This window comes from Halichoerus grypus, chromosome X, assembly GCF_964656455.1.
Source record: "Halichoerus grypus chromosome X, mHalGry1.hap1.1, whole genome shotgun sequence".
Lineage (NCBI taxonomy): Eukaryota > Metazoa > Chordata > Mammalia > Carnivora > Phocidae > Halichoerus > Halichoerus grypus.
The window spans coordinates 41,230,520-41,249,571 of NC_135727.1; the positions used below are offsets into that span (position 1 = coordinate 41,230,520).

General features: G+C 37.0%; 1 protein-coding gene across 3 annotated transcripts in view; it reads right to left on the reverse strand.

Moving 5' to 3' along the window:
- RNF128 (ring finger protein 128) overlaps positions 1-19,052 on the reverse strand; it is a 103,062-nt gene that overhangs the window by 20,056 nt on the left and 63,954 nt on the right. For 2 of the 3 annotated variants that reach the window (XM_078065484.1, XM_078065483.1), the window contains exons 2-3: positions 17,975-18,222; positions 737-808 (exon numbers count right to left, since the gene is read on the reverse strand). In XM_078065484.1, the coding sequence (XP_077921610.1) occupies positions 737-808; positions 17,975-18,222 (320 nt within the window). The remainder of the gene's footprint in view (positions 1-736; positions 809-17,974; positions 18,223-19,052) is intronic. The other variant, XM_078065485.1, reaches the window with a different exon arrangement.

Consider the following 19,052-nt stretch of genomic DNA (forward strand, 5'->3'; position numbering starts at 1 on the left):
ATAAATGGTAATTTTTAATTCAATATGTTCTATAGCTATTTTTTGATACATGTTTTACACACCAAAGGTAGTTCTTAACTGTCCTAAATCTAAAAAAGGATGTTCAGGTAAAGTTGCACTAAGGCATTGTATTAGTTTCCTGGTTTTGCTTTAAAAATGACCATAACTTAGTGGCTTAAAATAACACAGACTTATTCTCTTATTGTTCTAGAAATCAGAAGTCTAAAAGTCAATGTGTTGGCAGTGCTATGTTCCTTCTGGAAGCTTCAGGGGAGAATCCATTTCCTTGCCTTTTCTAGCTTCTAAGAGGCTGTCTGTATTCCTTGGCTCATGGCCCCTTTCTTGCATCACTATAACCTCTTACTTCCATTGCTAAATATTCTATTGCACTGCAGTCAAATCTCCCTTTTCCTCCTTCTTATAACATCAAATGTGATTACATTTAGGACCCACCTGGATAATCCAGGATAATCTCCCCATCTCAAGATCCTTAACTTTCATCTGCAAAGTCCTTTCTGCCATATAAGGTAATATTTACAGGTTCCAGGGATTAAAACCTAGATATCTATGGACCCAATGGCCATTATTCAGGCTACCTCCAGCATCATATAGATTAAAAAAGTCGGTAAGATTGATAAATTCCACTGAAAAGCATACTCTGGAATGACATTTAGTTTTAACGTTAACTTGGTAGCATTGCTTTAAAACAAACAGCATTTAAAAGTCAAATATGCACCTTGTCTCCTTGTTTCAGTGTACGTAGTTGAAGCCTTCCAATAGCTTTTTTAGCATCTGCCTTTAATTGTCTCTGTAATAGAAATAGCAGGTATTAGAAAAACTATTTTAAAAGGAATAGGATTAAAAAGGTAGAGAGGATTAATAAATATTTATCAGGTACAAGTCAATGTATAAGTGAATTTTTAAAGATATAATTTAATTAACCATAATAAATGACTTATTTATCTGCTATCAGGCAGAATTTTCAAATTACTAAACTTTTCACTTATGTTTCCCAATGTTCTTAAATAGCACCTTTGGGCTACAATGACAAATCTACTATTCCAAATGGATTCAGATGCTATGAATTTTCAAAGCAATTTTCCTATTTTCAGCCTTTGAGTATCTTAAAATGCATCTTTTCCCAATTTCTCTTTTGAATCGTGTCTTGTTTGGTAGATAGTGCACAGGATTTGGATTTAAATGGACTTAGATTCAAAATCTCTGTTTGTCACTTACTAAATGAATAATCCTGGACAGGTAATTAAATTGCTGAGCTTGTTTACTCACCTATTAAAATGAGGATAATATCAATCCATAGAGTGTTATTTCGCATTAGGGGGAAAACTGCTGTTTATAACCACTACTGCCTTATTATAAGGAGGGTGGATTCTGAAAGTAGTAAGCCTTTCTTGTTTCACTGGACATATATGTATATCAGTCCAGATATGAAAAAGCAAGCCCAAGGCTCATTTTGGGAATAAGGACTAAAATATGCATAACTGATCAGAAGTGAAGTTGGGCAATTCAAGATGGTGGCATAGGAAGATCCTGATCCTGATCCTCCCACAGACACAACAAATTAACATATGTAATAATTTCCTCTGGAAAAGAGCTAAAAACTGGATAAACAGAACCTCCATAACAAAGGATAAAAGAACAGCATCAAAATGGGTGAGAGAGGCAGAGACATAGTCTCACCAAAACCAAACAAACAAAACAAACCACCCCAGATACAGTGATCCACAATTGAGAGGGATCTCACAAATATGGAACTTTTCCCTAAGAAGCAAGGGGTTTGTGCTTCACATCAGGAACCCCAGCCCCTACATCTTGCATAGGCGAGACAAACCCCCCAAATGCCTGGCTTTGAAAGCCAACTGGGATTAGTTCCAGATGTATAGGGAACAGAGAATCCCCTCTCAAAAGGTTCATGCACAGATTCAATCACCACCAGACCCAGTATAAAAACACCAGTTTGAAGGGTCCACCAGAGAGCCAGAAACTTGTTGGGACTCTACTGGGGAATGGAGACACTGGTAAGTGCCATTTTTGATAACTCATTCTAATTTGCTGATGCTGGTCCTGGCAGTGACAATTTGGAACTCTTCCTCTAGCCTGTTGGTGCTAGAGAGTACACCCCACTGAGGGCCCCACCCATCCCCATGCCAGAGCTGTGGCCCCACCAAAGCAGGCAGGAATGCACAGCTCACACAGAGGTCATCCCTTGAGGGCCTGGTGCAGGTGGCCAGGAGCATAGCACTTCGGAGCTCTATGGGACATCTCTTACACAAGGCCGCTCCTTCAAGGCTGGGAGAGGTAGCTGATTTGCCTAATACATAGAAATAAGCATAGAACATCAGGCAAAATGAGAGGAATATGTTCCAAATGAAAGAACAAGGTCCAGAAACCCCAAAGAATTTCAACTAAGAGGAACCCAAAGAGATCCACACCAAGAAACACCATAATTAAAAATGGTAAAAGTTAAAGATAAAGAGAGAATTTTAAAAGCACCAAGAGAAATATAACTTGCTACGTATAGAGGAAAGCCCATAAGTCTACCAGCAGATTTTTCACCAGAAACTTTCAGGCGAGAAGGGAATGGTACGACATATTTAAGTGCTGGAGGTAAAAAAAAAAAAAAGTCCAAACAAGAATTTTCTACCAGCAATGTTATATTTCAGAATTGAAGGGGAGGTTAAGAGGTTTGCAGATAAGTAAGAACTGAACAAGTTCATGACCATTAATTCAGCCTTACAAGAAATGTTAAAGGCACTTCTTTAAGCTAAAAAGATACAGCACTAATCAAATAACAAGAAAATTTTTACTTGTTACAAAACTGTAAAAATTTCACTGGAAAAGGTAAATATATAGTAAAGATAGTGGATTAATCACTTATAATGCAAGTATAAGATCAACAGCCATTAGTAGTAAATTTAACTAAGACTACAGTAATTATTTAAGGTTTGCATAAAACAAAAGATATAAAATGTGACATCAAAGATATAAAATGTGGGGGGGACTAAAAAGTTTTGGAATGTGTTCAAATTTAAGTTCCTATCAACTTAAAACCAATCATTATATACCCATTATGTTATATGTGAACATCATGGTAACCACAAGGCAAAAACCTTAGTAAATACACAAAATAAGAAAGAAATCGAAATGTTTAACACTAAAGAAAGCCATTAAACCACAAGGGAAGAGAAAGAGAGGAAGGAAGGAAGAGAAGAAACTACCAAAAAATCCAGAAAACAAGTAACAAAATGGCAGTAAGTACATGCCTATCAATAATTACTTTAAATGTAAATGGACTAGATTCTCCAATCAAAAGGCACAGAGTAGGTAAACGGATTAAAAAAAAAAAAAGACCCAACTTTATGCTGCCTACAAGAGACTCACTTCAGAAGTAAAGATACAGAGTCTGAAAGTGAAAGGATAGAGAAAGATATTCCATGCAAACAGAAACAAAAAGAAAGATGGTGTAGCTATACTCATACCAGATAAAACAGACTTTAAAACAAAGATTGTAATAAAGGACAAAGAAGGGCATTACATAATGATAAAGTTGTCAATCTAGCTAGAGGATATAACATTTACAAATATACATACACCCATCACAGAAGGACCAGCATATATAAAGCAAATATTAACAGACCTACAGGGAGAAATTGACAGCAATACAATAATGGTAGGGGACTTTAACAACCCATTTACATCATTGGATAGATCATCCAGACAGAAAATCAATAAAGACACATCAGCCTTAAACAGCACATCAGATCAGATGGGCTTGATAGGTATATATAGAACATTCCATTCAAACACAGCGGAATATACATTCTTCTCAAGTGCATCTGAAACAGTCTCCAGGATAGATCACATGTTATGGCACAAAACAAGTCTCAAGTTCAAGAAGACTGAAATCACATCAAGTATCTTTTCCAAACATGCTGGTAGAAGACTAGAAATCAATTAAAGAAAAATGGAAAAAAGACACAAAAATGTAGAAATGAAACATGCTACTAAACAACCAATGAGTCACTGAAAAAAATCAAAGAGGAAATAAAAAAAATATCTAGAGACAAATGAAAACAGAAATACAACATACCAAAAACCTATGTGATGCAATAAAAGCACCTCTATGAGGGAAATTCATAGTAATATAGGCCTACCTCAAGAAACAAGAAAAATCTCAAACAAATAACTTTACACCTTAGAGGAGATAATAAAGATCACAGTGGAAATAAGTGAAACAAAGACTATAAAGACAGTAGAAAAGATCAATAAAACTAAGAGCTGGTTCTCTGAAAAGAGAAACAAAATTGATAAACCTTTCGCTACACTAACCAAGGAAAAAAGAGAGAGGTTCAAGTAAATAAAATCAGAAATGAAAGAGAATTTATAACTGATACCACAGAAATACAAGGGTCGTAAGAAATTACTACAATTATATGCCAACAAGTTGGACAACCTAGAAGAAATGGATAAATTCCAAGTAACACACAACCTTCCAAGTCTAATTATGAAGAAATAGAAAATCTGAATAGACTGATTTCTAGTAAGGAGATTAAATCAGTAATGAAAAACTTCCCAACAAACAAAAGCCTAGGGCCAGATGGTTTCACTGGTGAACTCGACCAAACATCCAAAGAATATTTAATACCTTTGCTTCTCAAACTCTTCCAAAAATTGAAGAGGAAGGAACATTTCCAAACTCATTTTACAAGGCCAGCATTACCCTGATGCCAAAACCAGACAAGGACACCACATAGAAAATTACAGGCCAATATCTTTGAGGAACACAGCTGCAAAAATTCTCAACAAAAATCCTCAACAAAATTCAACAAACTGAATTCAACAAAACATTAAAAGGATAATTAAGCACAATCAAGTAGGACTTATTTCAGGGATACAAGGATGGTTCGACATCTGCAAATCAATCAACCTGATACACCACATTAATAAAACGAAGGAAAAAAAATCATATCATCTTAGTAGATGCAGAAAAAGCACTGACAAAATTCAACATCCGTTTATGATAAAAACTCTCAACAAAGTGGGTATAGAAGGAATATACCTCAACATAATAAAGGCTATATATGACAAACACACAGCTAACATCATATTCAATGGTGAAAAAACTGAAAGTTTTTCCTCTAAGATCAGAAACAAGACAAGGATGCCCACTCATCACTTTTATTCAACATAGTATTGGATGTCCTAACCACAGCAATAAGGTAAGAAAATGGAATAAAACACATCCAAATAGGAAAGGAAGAAGTAAAACTGCAGATGACATGATACTATATATATAAAACCCTGAAGTTTCCACTAAAAAAAGTTAGAATAAATGAATTCAGTAAAGTTGTAGAATATAAAATCAATATACAGAAATCTGTTATATTTCTATACACTAATAATTAACTATCATAAAGAGAAATTAAGAAAGCAATCTCATTTACAATTGCATCAATAACAATAAAATAGCTAGGAATAAATTTAACCAAGTAGGTGAAAAACCTGTACACTGAAAACCTAAGATGAAAGAAGCTGAAGATGACACAAATAAAAGGAAAGATATCCCATGCTCATGGATTGGAAGAATTAATATTGCTAAAATGTCCATACAACCTAAAGCAATCTACAATGCAATCCCTATCAAAATTCCAATGGCATTTTTCACAGAAAGAGAATAATTCTAAAATTTGTATGGAACCACAAAAGATCCCAAATAACCAGGGCAATCTTGAGAAAGAAGAACAAACCTGGAGTATCATGCTCCCAGATTTCAAACTATACTACAAAGCTATACAGTAATCAAAACAGTATGGCATTGGCATAAAGACAGACACAGATCAATAGAACAGAATTTAGAGCCCAGGAATAAATCCACACATATACAGACAATTAATTTATGACAAAGGAGCCAAGAATATACAATGGAGAAAGGACATTCTCTTCAATAAATGGTGCTCGGAGAAAACTCGACAGCTATATGTAAAGAATAGAAACTAGGCCACTATCTTATACCATACACAAATTAAAATAGATTAAAGACTTGAGTGTAAGACCTGAAACCATAAAATTCCAGAAGAAAACATAGGCAGTAAGCTCCTTGACAGGGGTCTTAGTGACATATTTGTGGATCTGACTCCAAAGGCAAGGAAAACAAAAGCAAAAATAAACCAACAGGACTACATCAAACTAAAAAGCTTCTGCACAGCAAAGGAAATCACCATCAAAATGAAAAGGCAACCTACTCAATGGGAGAAGATACTTGCAAATCATATATCCGATAAGGGGTTAATAGCCAAAATACAGAAAAAACTCTTACAATTCAACAATAAAAAACCAAACAACCCAATTTAATAAGGGGACAAAAGGTCTGAATAGACGTTTTTCCAAAGAAGACATACAGATGGCCAACAGGCACATGAAAGATATTCAACATCACTAAGTATTAGGAAAACGCAAATCAGAACTACACTGAAATACCACCTCACACCTGTTAGAATGGCTATTATCAAAAAGATAAGAAATAACTAATGTTAGATAGGATGTTGGAATGTAAGCTGGCATAGCCACTAGGAAAACAGTATGAAGGTTCCTCAAAAAATTAAGAATAGGGACACCTGGGTGGCTCAGTCAGTTGAGTGCCCAACTCTTGGTTTTGGCTCAGGTCAGGATCTCAGGGTCATGAGATTGAGCCCTATGTCAGGCTCCACACTCAGCGTGGAGTAGGTTTGAGATTCTCTCTCTCCCTCTCCCCCCTCCCCCCACTCTCTCTCTACAGTAAAATAAATTAAATCTTTAAAAAAATTAAGAATAGATCTATCATATGATCTAGCTGTTCTACTTCTGGGTATTTATCAAAAGAACACAAAATCACTAATTCAAAAAGATACATGCACCCTATCTTCATTGCCACATTATTTACAATAGCCAAGATATGGAAACAATCTAAATATCCATCAGATGAATGGATAAAGAGTATGTGGTACACACAGACACAGACACACAGACACACAGACACACACACACACACAGAGGAATACTATTCAGCCATAAAGAATGAAATCTTGTCACTTATGATAAGATGGATGGACCTTGAGAATATTATGCTAAGTGAAATAAGTCAGGCAGAGAAAGACAAATACCCTATGATCTCACTTATAGGTAGAATCCAGGAAAAAACAAACAAAATAATATAAAAACAAACTCATAGATACAAAGAACAAATTGATGGTTACCAGAGAGGAAGGGGTTCGACAAAATGGGTACAGGGGGTCAAATGAATGGTGATGGATGATAACTAGACTTTTGGTAGTGATCATTTTGTAGTGCATACAGATCTCATATTATGTTGTGCACCTAAAATTTAATGTTATATATCATTTTTACCTCAATAATAGTACAAGAAGTGAAGCTGGGGTTTAGGAGGAAATCTAAGAGGTAAGGGCAAGGTGAGAAAGAATCAACGAAAAGACTGTCCCTCTTTGTGGGGTGAAGTGGCCAAATGGAAAAAAATCCCAGGTGGTGTGAGATATTTAGTGTTGATTTAAAATTATTTGTAATGCTGCAAATAAAACCTTCCTTCCCTTTTAGTTAATATCTATCACACACACAAATGCCTCAAGTGAATATAATATATGTGTAAATTGAAGAAAAGGCCAGCTTTCACACTTGGGCAGACGCTGCTTGGCATAGAGAAGCATGTGCGGCATGGCAAGATGATTAGCAAATCTCCTATTTTGTAGTGTAAAATGAACTTAGTAGAAATTCAGCAAACAGCAGGCACTCAGAACCAGAGGTCACTGTGACTATGTACCTCCATCCCCAGCAGGAAAACCCCCAACTGACATGAAGAATATGTGAAAATTAGAGATAATATAAAGTATCTAGCATCATGTCTGGCATATAGCAGACACTCAAAATGTTTATTAAATGAAAATATAAACTACTATTCATCAATAAGCATAACAGGTTCTTGTAACATGTTTATACACATCTGTAGCAAATATACTTTGGAAGGGAATAATCCATGAGTATAGGTATATGAGGAAATTCTTTAATGCCCAAACCTGCCTCCTATATAAGATGTCATTTTGTGAAAAGTATTTGGCTTAATGCCAAGGAGATTACTAGCCAAACTATTTCTTTGCTGTCTCAGGAACCCCAGAAACTTCTTAGATTGTTACCTGACGAGCAGAAATAGCTTAACAGAAAGTTAATAGGAAGGCCTAGCTAGTCCTTTGAAGGAAGGATGTTAATTGAGACCCTTTCACTCCCACTTTAGGACTTGTGAGTTAACTCAAAAGGGCAGTTCAGGGGCGCCTGGGTGGCTCAGTCGGTTAAGCGTCTGCCTTCAGCTCAGGTCATGATCTCAGGGTCCTGGGATCAAGCCCAGCATCACGTCGGGCTCTCTGCTCAGCAGGGAATCTGCTTCTCCCTCCCACTCTCCTTCTGTGCTCTCTCTTCCTCTCTCAAAAAAATAAAATCTTAAGAAAAGGGCAATTCAATGATGGTACTTTATTTTATGCACACATGTTTTCTGTTCTGTTACTTGCATCATAAGTAAATAATAGAGGGACAATAAAAGGAAGCACACTTAGGATCTTTAGAGCTGGAAGAACTCTTAGAATTCACCTAGCCTGATATCTAATCTGATGGATAAGAAAACTGATGCCTACAGTGGAAGACGTAAAATCAAAATCACAGAGTTGGTGTCAGTCCCACTAAAGCCTAGAGTTAAGTGTTCCTTCCCCTAATATCAAGGTAGCATCTTTTCTTTTTCTTTTTCTTTTTTTTACTGTGGCTTGCAGCAGGAAGCTAGTACTATTTCTTTATATTTATGTAGTTATTTTATAATTTAAAATTATTTTTGATGTCTGTTACCTCATTTAATCCTAACAACCCCCTGAAGGAGATAATATTCCCATTTTAGAGATGAGCAAATGGAGGTTTGGATAAGTTAAATAACTCATCCAAAAGGGCGCACACCCTCAAAATGACAGAGCTGTTACTGGGACTCTGCTCTTCATATTTCAATATTCCATTACAATACATCTGTAATTCGGCTACCTTTTGAAGTTTTTCCAACTCCTGGATTCTATGATCTGTGAAATTGTGGCCAGTCCTTATAGTGAATAACCAGTATGCCTAAGGGTCCTGGCCCTGGCCTAGACTTCCACACATCAGTATTTTCTTTTCACATAGATCATGAGCTATTTAGAAACCTATTGTGAAAACTGCAAATGGTTAAAAAAAAAAAAAAAAAAGGAGCCAAGAAGAAAAACAGGAAAAGAAAAAAATGTGGTTGATGGTAAGTCTTTGACAGTCATTTTGCACTTTGTCTTTAGAGCACGTCTGATTTAAACAAGCTGTGTGACATAATTGGGGAATTGTACTCACAAGGAGGTGATACATCTCTAGTGTATTTACTTGAGTCTATGTAGTCTGATTTCTCATTCTAAAATATTCAACACAATATAAATGCCTGAGTCTCCAGTGCTAGTGCTTATTAATTTATTAGGAATGACTGTGAAACATATAACTTTGTTTAATTATATGCAAGACTAATGCAAATTTGAGGGATGGGCTCAAAGGCAAGCTCAAAATGTAATGTCCAAGTCTACGCTTATGAGAATGGAACTCACATTAAGACCAATGCTAAAAAAAAAAAAAAAAAAAAAAAAAGCAAGGAGGATATAAAAACACAGCAAAATCCAAGATGCCAGAAGATCCTAGGCAAGGGACTTGATTTTGAAGGATCTCTAAGAGACTTGCATCATAGTATAAACCAATGTTTAACAAAGCAGCTTTGGAATTAAAAAAAAACAAGCCCTTTAAAAGGAAATTCAGGTAATTCCAATAACTCCTACTGAATTTTATAAAGAAAAAGGAAAACCATTTTCTTTAAATATGGATGTGAGACACATGATTTTGGTAAGAAGCACAAACTGTGTTTTTAGAGCTTAAATGAAGATCACTCACAAAACTGCCATTAGTACTCAAAACAGTTCACTGTCACACGGATAGCAAGAGTTTCCCAGATGCATTCATTCCTCTAAAAACTGAAATACGAGAACATTAAGATTAAGCAGTTTATATTAAATACATATGTTTGGATATATTACTTAAATCAAACTTCTGGGTGCCCAAATATGCCTCCACATTTAAAGAAAATGTGTCCCAAATCAAACTGTAATTTGTATTTTATTCCTTAAAAACATAACTTCAAGCATATATCTAGTTTGTTACACAAATTATACTGGACACTTTCCCGGTGCCTTTCCACCATTTCAGAATTCCCTCCTACCTTATAAGTTCCAATAGCATATTGTTTCTACCTCTTTTTGTAAAAGTATTTATTTGAGAGAGAGAGCGTGCACAAGCGGGGGGAGGGGCAGAGGGAGAGAGAGAGAGAGAGATGGATAAGCAGACTCCCTGCTGAGGGACCCTGGGATCATGACCCAAGCCAAAGGCAGACGCTTAACTGACTGAGCTACCCAGTCACCCCTCTACCTCTTATCATATTCTGTAATTGCACTATTCATGTGTCTCTCTCTCCTACTAGATTGCAAGTAGCTGGAGGACTGGGCCTTAAACATTTTTTTTTTTAATTTCCCATAGAGCCTAGTAATTGCTCAAAGAATAGCTTCTGAATTTAGAAATCAAAACAGATTTTCATGATTTTCTCATCCAAGTCACAGCTGTACTCATTAAAAGCCTCTATTCCACAAAAACTGGGGAAAGAAAGGCTTAGGGAACAGGTATTGGCCCCCACCATGGTCAGGTTCAACCCTAAGCTTTTTTACATGTGTCATCTTGTTTAATCATTAACAACCTTATGGAATAGGTATTTTAATATCCAAGGTTTATAGACAAGAAAAGGTTCAGAAGCTTGACTAAAGTCCAGGCTGCTGGTTAGTTGCAGAGCTGTGATTCAATTCAAGTCCAGGTTCTATCTGGCTTTAAAGCCCATGATCTCTCCACTATAGTACACTGCCTCCATTGTGTAATAGCAAAGAAGCCTTTAAAAGGCTTCACATTCCTTGTGAAGAAGATAAATGAAAGAAATAAGAAAAAAAACAAAAACCTCAAAGTCAGCTATTATCCAATCTTCAAATCCTTCCTAAATTCGCTACTTACTGTGATTTGGGGGAACTCTTTTAAGCAAGTATTTTATACCAACAGACTCTCCCTGCCTCCTCTCCAATCCAAAGAGATACCTGGTGTAAGAATATCTGGCAACAGACTTGAAGACTAATTCAAAAAAGCTTGGTGGGCGGCCAATTTTCTTAACAGAAGCTTAATGTCATTACTCTGTTCAAAAGCTGTGATCATTCTAGTCACTGAAGAAATCTCGGCTATATAGTTTTCTTAGTTCTGAGTGAGACTTTATTTGGGCTGAAAATGAAAAGTCAAGCCAATTCTTATCCTATATTACAATGTTCAATTTTTAAATTATAAACTCAAAGATATTCTACTTAGTTTATTTGTGTATTTACATCTAATTAAGTAAAATAAATGTTCCAGGCTGGTGATTTGTCAGCCTGGTTTTTGGTCCCAAGGCATTCAGCTTTTAGCATAACTGAAACCCACATGAATAACACTAGGCATGTAGTCAAACCTAATTACTTGATGGGGGGCAGGGTATGCAAAAGCAAGAAAGGAGGGTGGATATAAGCAAACCAGATTTTCTTGCTTTAAGTCATCACTTCTTTTAAAATGAAAATTTTCATAAAAGTTTGACTCAGAATTTATAGAACAGAATCAAGACTTATGGTAACAGGATTCTTTCCCTCAGATCTATTCCTGTGAACAAAATCAATGTCTGAGTCATGTGGCTGTTCAGATATATGAGAAATGAAAGAAATCTTTTTTTTTCCAATAAAAACCTATGCATATTTTAATGAAGGATTCCTAAAGGAAAGAAGAGGTACAGGCTATAAAACAGTTTCCCATAAGTCTATGGAACTATGGAGATGGGGATAAATAGGAGTACAGACTACTTGCCTGAAGGTGATCACACTGTGAACAGTGTGAGGAAATGCACTATCAGGAAGAGCAATGAGGGAAAGGGGAATTTGACCCAGTAGGTAAGTTATGACTCAGATTATTGCATTTTTCAAAAAAGACAATCAAAACCTTTAGAATTAGTGATGTAAATGTAAGATTAGAGTAAGTGAATATACAAAAATCTTGAGACCCATTGTAAGAGCTTCCTTTTGTTCAGTGAGAGTCAGCGAAAGACTATAAAACTAGGTCCTACTAAGAGAATAATTTATTTAATCTACTCTTCTTATCTAAGAGCCAAAATAATGGTTTTGTAAAAGGCTCCAATAAGTCTCAAATTTGAGCAGGAACAGATACATATGTATGCATACACCCACCACAAATGTGTATATTGACATTGGTAGATATGCAGACACCTGATAAGTCTTCCAGTTAATTTCATGTACTAGTGAAGAAAACCTAATGTAACCAGAACTATTTCAGATATTATTAGTCATGCTTTCAGTTCAAGGACAAATTTTAAGATATTAACGTAGCTTAGTTTTTCCTCATGTGAGACCACAAAGAGTGCTATCTTTTTGGCAGCAAACTACAAAGACATGTGTGGCATATCTCTGCCCAGGGAACCAATTTGAGTCTCAGGGTCTGAGGCTCAGATGGGTGGCTGGTCACTAGATAATCCTGCTAGCAACTCGCCATACTGCCTGAAACTCAGGACCCCAACAATGAAAATAGGTGCATATCATCAATCTCGACTATAGTGCCAAGCAAGCATGACAAGCTGGTACAACATGGTCCATTGCTCCAGGTGTGTATAACAAAATCATCAATAACTAACATAAAAAACACTTTGAGGGCCACATTCCCAAAGGCCAGTCATCGTTCCCTTGGAGACTGGTAAGGAGTAAGCAACTAGATCTACTGTGCTACCTTTCATCACAATCCATCCCCTATCTCTCTTTTTCTTTTAAAGTAGTCTTTTTTTCTAAGTAGGTTCCACGCCCAGCATGGAGCCCAACATGGGGCTTGAACTCATGACCCCTGAGATCAAGACCTGAGCTGAGATTAAGAGTCCGACCCTTAACCAACTGAGCCACTCTGGTGCTCCCCACCCCCATCTCTTGATCAAGGTCTTTTTAACAACAAAATAGTCATAGTTATTTGGACTTCTGCAGTCAGTATAGCATTTATACATAAGGTGCAATAAGAACAACATAAGCATACCTAATACTTGCAGAAGCCAATGAAGGGCATAAATAGGCTTCTTTTAATCTGTAAGACCATTTCAAACATCTTTATATTGATGTACCAGTTTAATTATCTGTTTACTTCCTTGTTCTATGACTACTTGAACTTTGTGATAAAACTGTATAGAGCCATTTAATATGGTAATGGAACTAAATCTAATTCTTCCTCAGGCCAATCACTCTCCATTGGTATCATATTCTTTGGAGGTTTTAGTTCGGTTTCCCAATACATTTGACTATCACATGATTTATTTATATAAGATAGTTGAATTTTGCCAACAATACTAGTATTACACCATATCACAATATGGCTAGGATACAGTTTGGTTTGGTTACAAAATAAATCAGGAAGTACCACAGAAGTGTTTATTAAACCTTCCTAGAAGAATTGTTCTTTGCCCACATACTAGATATTATTATGGACAAGTGTTATCACCAGTGAGGATGATTCTGTCATTTCTAGGTTCCATGTTAACTGAAGACAAAACAAATCACTTGGCTCAAATCACACTATTATATAGTTATAGGTTCTCACTGACTATTGTGCAGGAAGGCCATCTCCCTCTCATGAAGAATACACGGGTATCATTCAATATTATTCCTACTAGCTCGTCTTATTTTGGTCCATCCCTTTGGTCAAGGTAAGTTAGAGATCAGCAATGTAAGTTACAATTTCACTCAAAAAAATTCCACAAGGTTGGGGATCTGCATGTGTCTCAAAGATGTTCTCCCTGAGCTTCCATAGCTAAAAATGGGAGGCCGTTACTACATGGGTCCTTGGGCCTCCATTTGCAGTAAAATAGTTAACAGACCCTGTTGTGTCAGAAACATGCTCTTTCCCAGTGTTGAGTGCTAGCACTCTCTAGCATTATGTACTGGGTCTGTATGACCATATTATCAAGGCTTTACCCTCTTTCCAAGAGGATTCCCATTTTTTCCCTCCTGGCAGATGATTCCTTCCAATGCCTAATTTCAAAGAATAAATTCTTTTCTTCTGCAAGTCACTCTTCAAAAGTTAATTCAGCTTCTTCCATTATACCTAGGCCAGCTTCTATTTCACCTAGAGCCCTCTTTTATTTCACTAGCCAATGTTTAATCCAACACATGCCTTGTTGCCACTGAGTATTAACTGCTTAAGTACAGTTAGGATACATGCACCACACACCAAAATTCTGGGTGTCTCATGCCAGAGTCAAGTTATAGTGGTCACTCCCAAATTCATTAGTTTGAGCACACCAAAAGGTTTTCCATAATCTTCCTGGTCTCAGGTTAGGGTTGTTCCCAGTGTGGACACAAATCCACCATGTAATGCCTGATATGTTATTTTCATTCACAGCCCATTGATACTTTTCAGTTGTTTAAAAGCTTTCTATGCACAGGAACAGGGATGATATGTATTCTCACACATCGTACTATGACATCTCAGGCATGTGGCCACTATGTGCTGCCCATTATATTTGGGCTCTTGGTCATCAAAATTTATGATTACGCATTTATCAGTTTGCCTGACATTATATACTATGCATTATAATAGTTCAGAGGGAAGACATTCCTGAATATTCTAATGAATTCCTCATATTCTAATGAAGGCAAGTTTCCATAACTCAGTTTCATTACCATTTCTACCTGTAAAATGGGAATAATGCGGTTAAGTATTCAGTATAGTTATAACCATCATGTATATCAAGCTCTACCTTTTAAAAATAAATAGGAGGGGTGCCTGGGTGGCTCAGTTGGTTAAGCAACTGCCTTCAGCTCAGGTCACGATCCCAGGGTCCTGGGATCGAGCCCCGCATTGGGCTCCCTGCTCCACGGGAAGCCTGCTTCTCCCTCTCCCACTCCCCCTGCTTGTGTTCCCTCTCTCACTGTGTCTCTCTCTGTCAAATAAAAATAAAAATAAATAAATAAATAAATAAATAAATAGGAAGTCAGGAAAACTGAACAACATGTAAATGACATTGTGACACCTTCAAATATTAATAAGCAAAAGGGATTACCAGTCACATATGTAATCCTTTAGTCACCAAAGGATACACAGAAATAGCCCACTAAGTAGTGAAAGAAGCCCTTTCCAAAGCCTTCTCTAAAAGGTGAGAAGTTTTAATGCTATTCTTTTTTTTAAAGATTTTATTTATTTATTTGAAAGGGAAAGAGGGTGCGTGAGCGTGCGCGCACATGAGCGGGGGGGAGGGGGAGAGGTAGGGGGAGAGGGAGAGAATCTCAAGCTGACTCTGTGCTGAGCACGGAGGCTGGCGCTGGTAGCTTGATCCCATGACCCTGAAATCATGACCTGAGCCAAAATCAAGAGTCATACACTTAACTGACTGAGCCACCCAGGCACCCTGTAATGCTATTCTTTACACAACTTAATTTTCATAAAATATATTATAAACTATGAAAATTACTTAAATGAATGATGAGACCAGAGTTAAATATTCAATGGAAGTTATGTGACACCAGTCAGTTCTTTATAAACTGTATTACTTTCTGATAGGGTTTAATGCCATGTTAACAGATTATAGCACTTAGAATTCAGAAATACATACCCCACCATGAACATATACAAACCAAACACTCTTGTCATTGTATCCATAACCTTTAATAGTCATACTGGATACCAATTTCTCTCCAACCTCAGAGATAAAAACAGCACAATATATAAATGTCAAATATTAACACACTGTGAAACTACTGAATGGCTTGGCATAAGAATTTTAAACATCCTTTTGACCACAGCTAGTAACAGGCTGAACTTGCCACCAATGTGATAAGCTGCTTCTCTCAGGAGAGGAACAGAAGTCAATTAACTTTAAACATTGAGATAATCATCATTCATTATCATATACTGGTGTCTAATCTTTATGAAGGTTTTATAATAAGATTTCAATTTCTAATCTGTTCCTAAATTCAATTAACTTCAATATAGAAGTCTTCACTGCTCCCCCACTCCCAAATAAATTGGGTTCACCTTTCCTTCTTGGAAAGAGGGTACATAAGTGGCCAGAATTTCATTGCCTTGGGAGGAACTTCTCAGTACATATAAAAATGTATTCCTGCCCTTACTATATGATCAGCTGAATGCATTAAATCCCTACTGAGCATTCTGGAGAAATAGCACCGCACTCTACTGTACTGAGACTACTTGAGAGGGGGAGGAGCTAAGAAATGATGATGGCTGGGACCAGGGTGGAAGCAATGGAAGTGGTAAGCAGTAAGTGGATTCTGGATATTTAATGAAGGTAGAACCAACAGGATTTGCTGATGGAAGTTATATGGGAAGTGAGAGGTAAAAGAGAAATAAAGGATAACTCCAAGATTTCTGGCCTGGGGTCAAGAGAAGTTCTTTTGAAAAGGGAAGCAATAATAGCATGTTTGTGTGTCCACAGTGACAGAAGACAGGGCAGAGGACATAGGATACAGACACAGATACACACAGATGAATAGCTGTGGCGGAAGCAAGGAGAAGTACTCTTTGGATCATTTCAATTTCCTCAGTGGAATAAGATCCAAACTACAAGCAGAGAGTAAAGTTAGAGGAGGTGCTGGAGGTTTAAGGAGAAAGGAACATGTATGATTAGTTACTTGCGAAAGCAGGGGGGTGGCTAAGAAAACGTAGTACGATTGTTGGCAGCATTAAGGGCTCACTCCAAGTTTGTGGTCATAAATTTAAAGTGAGATTAGTTTGTACTGAGGTCAGTGTTTTTTCTGCTACTTCGAAGTGCAGGCACAGAGTAGGGAGGAAGTAGGATTTAACCAGGGTTGGATTTTGACAGCAAGTGTAACAAAGAGAGAGAAGGGCCAAAGGAACTGAAGATGTATACGTGGAAGTGACCATGGAAGTGAAGGTGGGGAAGGAGAGAAGTGAGGGTATCAAGGGGATGAGGGACAGTTTAAAAGTGCTAGGATCAATGGCACACAACCACAGGTAATTCCCTGGCTCAGTGATGCTTTTGTGTTTTTGCTCTACTGATTCTATACTTTGTACCTATTTATACATCAGTTGTTAAAATATGATATGATAGAAATTATGAATATGTGACCGGAGCCTAGCACTATATCATGTACCATCAGATCTTTAAACCTGCCTTCTCATGATATTCAGCCTAGTCTCTCTTCCCAGCCCTGATCCCACATGCAAATACACACATGCACAGACGCACACACACATGTAAAATAACAGTGGTTACCTTTTGGTGGTGACTGCAGTTTTTTTGTTACATGGAGTTTGGGTGAAGGTTTTTTCTTTGTACTTTCTGATTTCTAAATTTTCTACATTGAGCACAAAATGCTTTGATAATTTAGAAAAAAAATTAAAAGAACATATGCATTTACACCCATATATAATTAAATGCTGGCTGTGCTCCCTAATGAGGTGTCAGAAGACTTAATCAAGCAGGATTAAGGCCATAGACAAATTACAGAAAATAAAACTTTTGAGAGGATGGAAGCTGGTATGCTTTAAAAACTATCAGTTTTCATAAAACATGCATGGATCACTGTCTAGCAAGTGAAATATATTAAAATGCATGACTCTGAAACCACAATTAAAAGAGTATTTTTGGGGCTCCTGGCTGTTTCAGTCAGTGGAGCATGTGACTCTTGATCTTGGGGTTGTGAGTTTGAGCCCGACGCTGGGTGTAGAGATTACTTAAAAATAAAATCTTTTTTAAAAAAGTGTTTTTAGATTGGAAGAAAGAACCACTGCAAACCTGTTTCCTGCTTTGAGCTCTTGCATTCCGTAATCTTCGAGCAGAATAAAAGATAAAATAGCCCACAGTTGCTGCCGTAATAATAAAAAAGGACACAGAAACGAAGAAAATTGAATAGTGATTCACCCAAGGGCCATGTTTTTTCCCTACTTCGATGACCATTGTTACTTGTATGCCTCTTTGAATAGATTGTAGAATTTTTGTGCCTTTCAGATTGCCAATCATGATTGCAACAATGTCTCCTGCACCTGTAAAAGAAAAGAAATTCAGTTTTAGCTTTGGTAAAGCATTCTGAGTATAAAAATCCAATTGCTAAAGTGATTTTACAGTATTCCCAGTGAGACAATGGGAGGATACTCATTCATTCAATTAACGTACATTGGGCACCTACTATGCATATATGTTATAGGGGATATAAACATGCTGAGACTTGGTTACTGATCTTAAGGAACTCATAGTATAGTAAGGAAGCTATGACATATAACAAATACCTCTTCTCCTCTCTTCAGGTTAACCACCTATAATTCAACAGTATTGAGGTAAGGGCCAAATTTGCCTCTTACATGAAGGCTTTTTTTTTTTTTTTAAAAGATTTTATTTATTTATTTGACAGAGAGAGAGACAGCGAGAGAGGGAACACAAGCAGGGGGAGAGGGAGAGGGAGAAGCAGGCTTCCCGCCGAGTAGGGAGCCTGATGCGGGGCTCGATCCCAGGATCCTGAGATCATGACCTGAGCCAAAGGCAGACGCCCAACGACTGAGCCACCCAGGCGCCCCACATGAAGGCTTTCTTAAAGATAAATAGTCCCCCAGATGTTAAAGAAGAGGGCTTACATCCTAGGGAATCTGAGATTTGGGGAAGACAGAAATAATTAACTACATACTTTCCCAATTTATAAGGTGATAGACTGTCTCATGAGCTCACTACTAAAACGTATAAGAATTTACATATCAGGAGTAGTAATCTGAGATGTTTACCAGCCCAAACATTCTATCTATCTATCTATCTATCTATCTATCTATCTATCTATCTATCTATCATCTATCTATCTCCATGTGCCATTTTCCCATATCCTCTA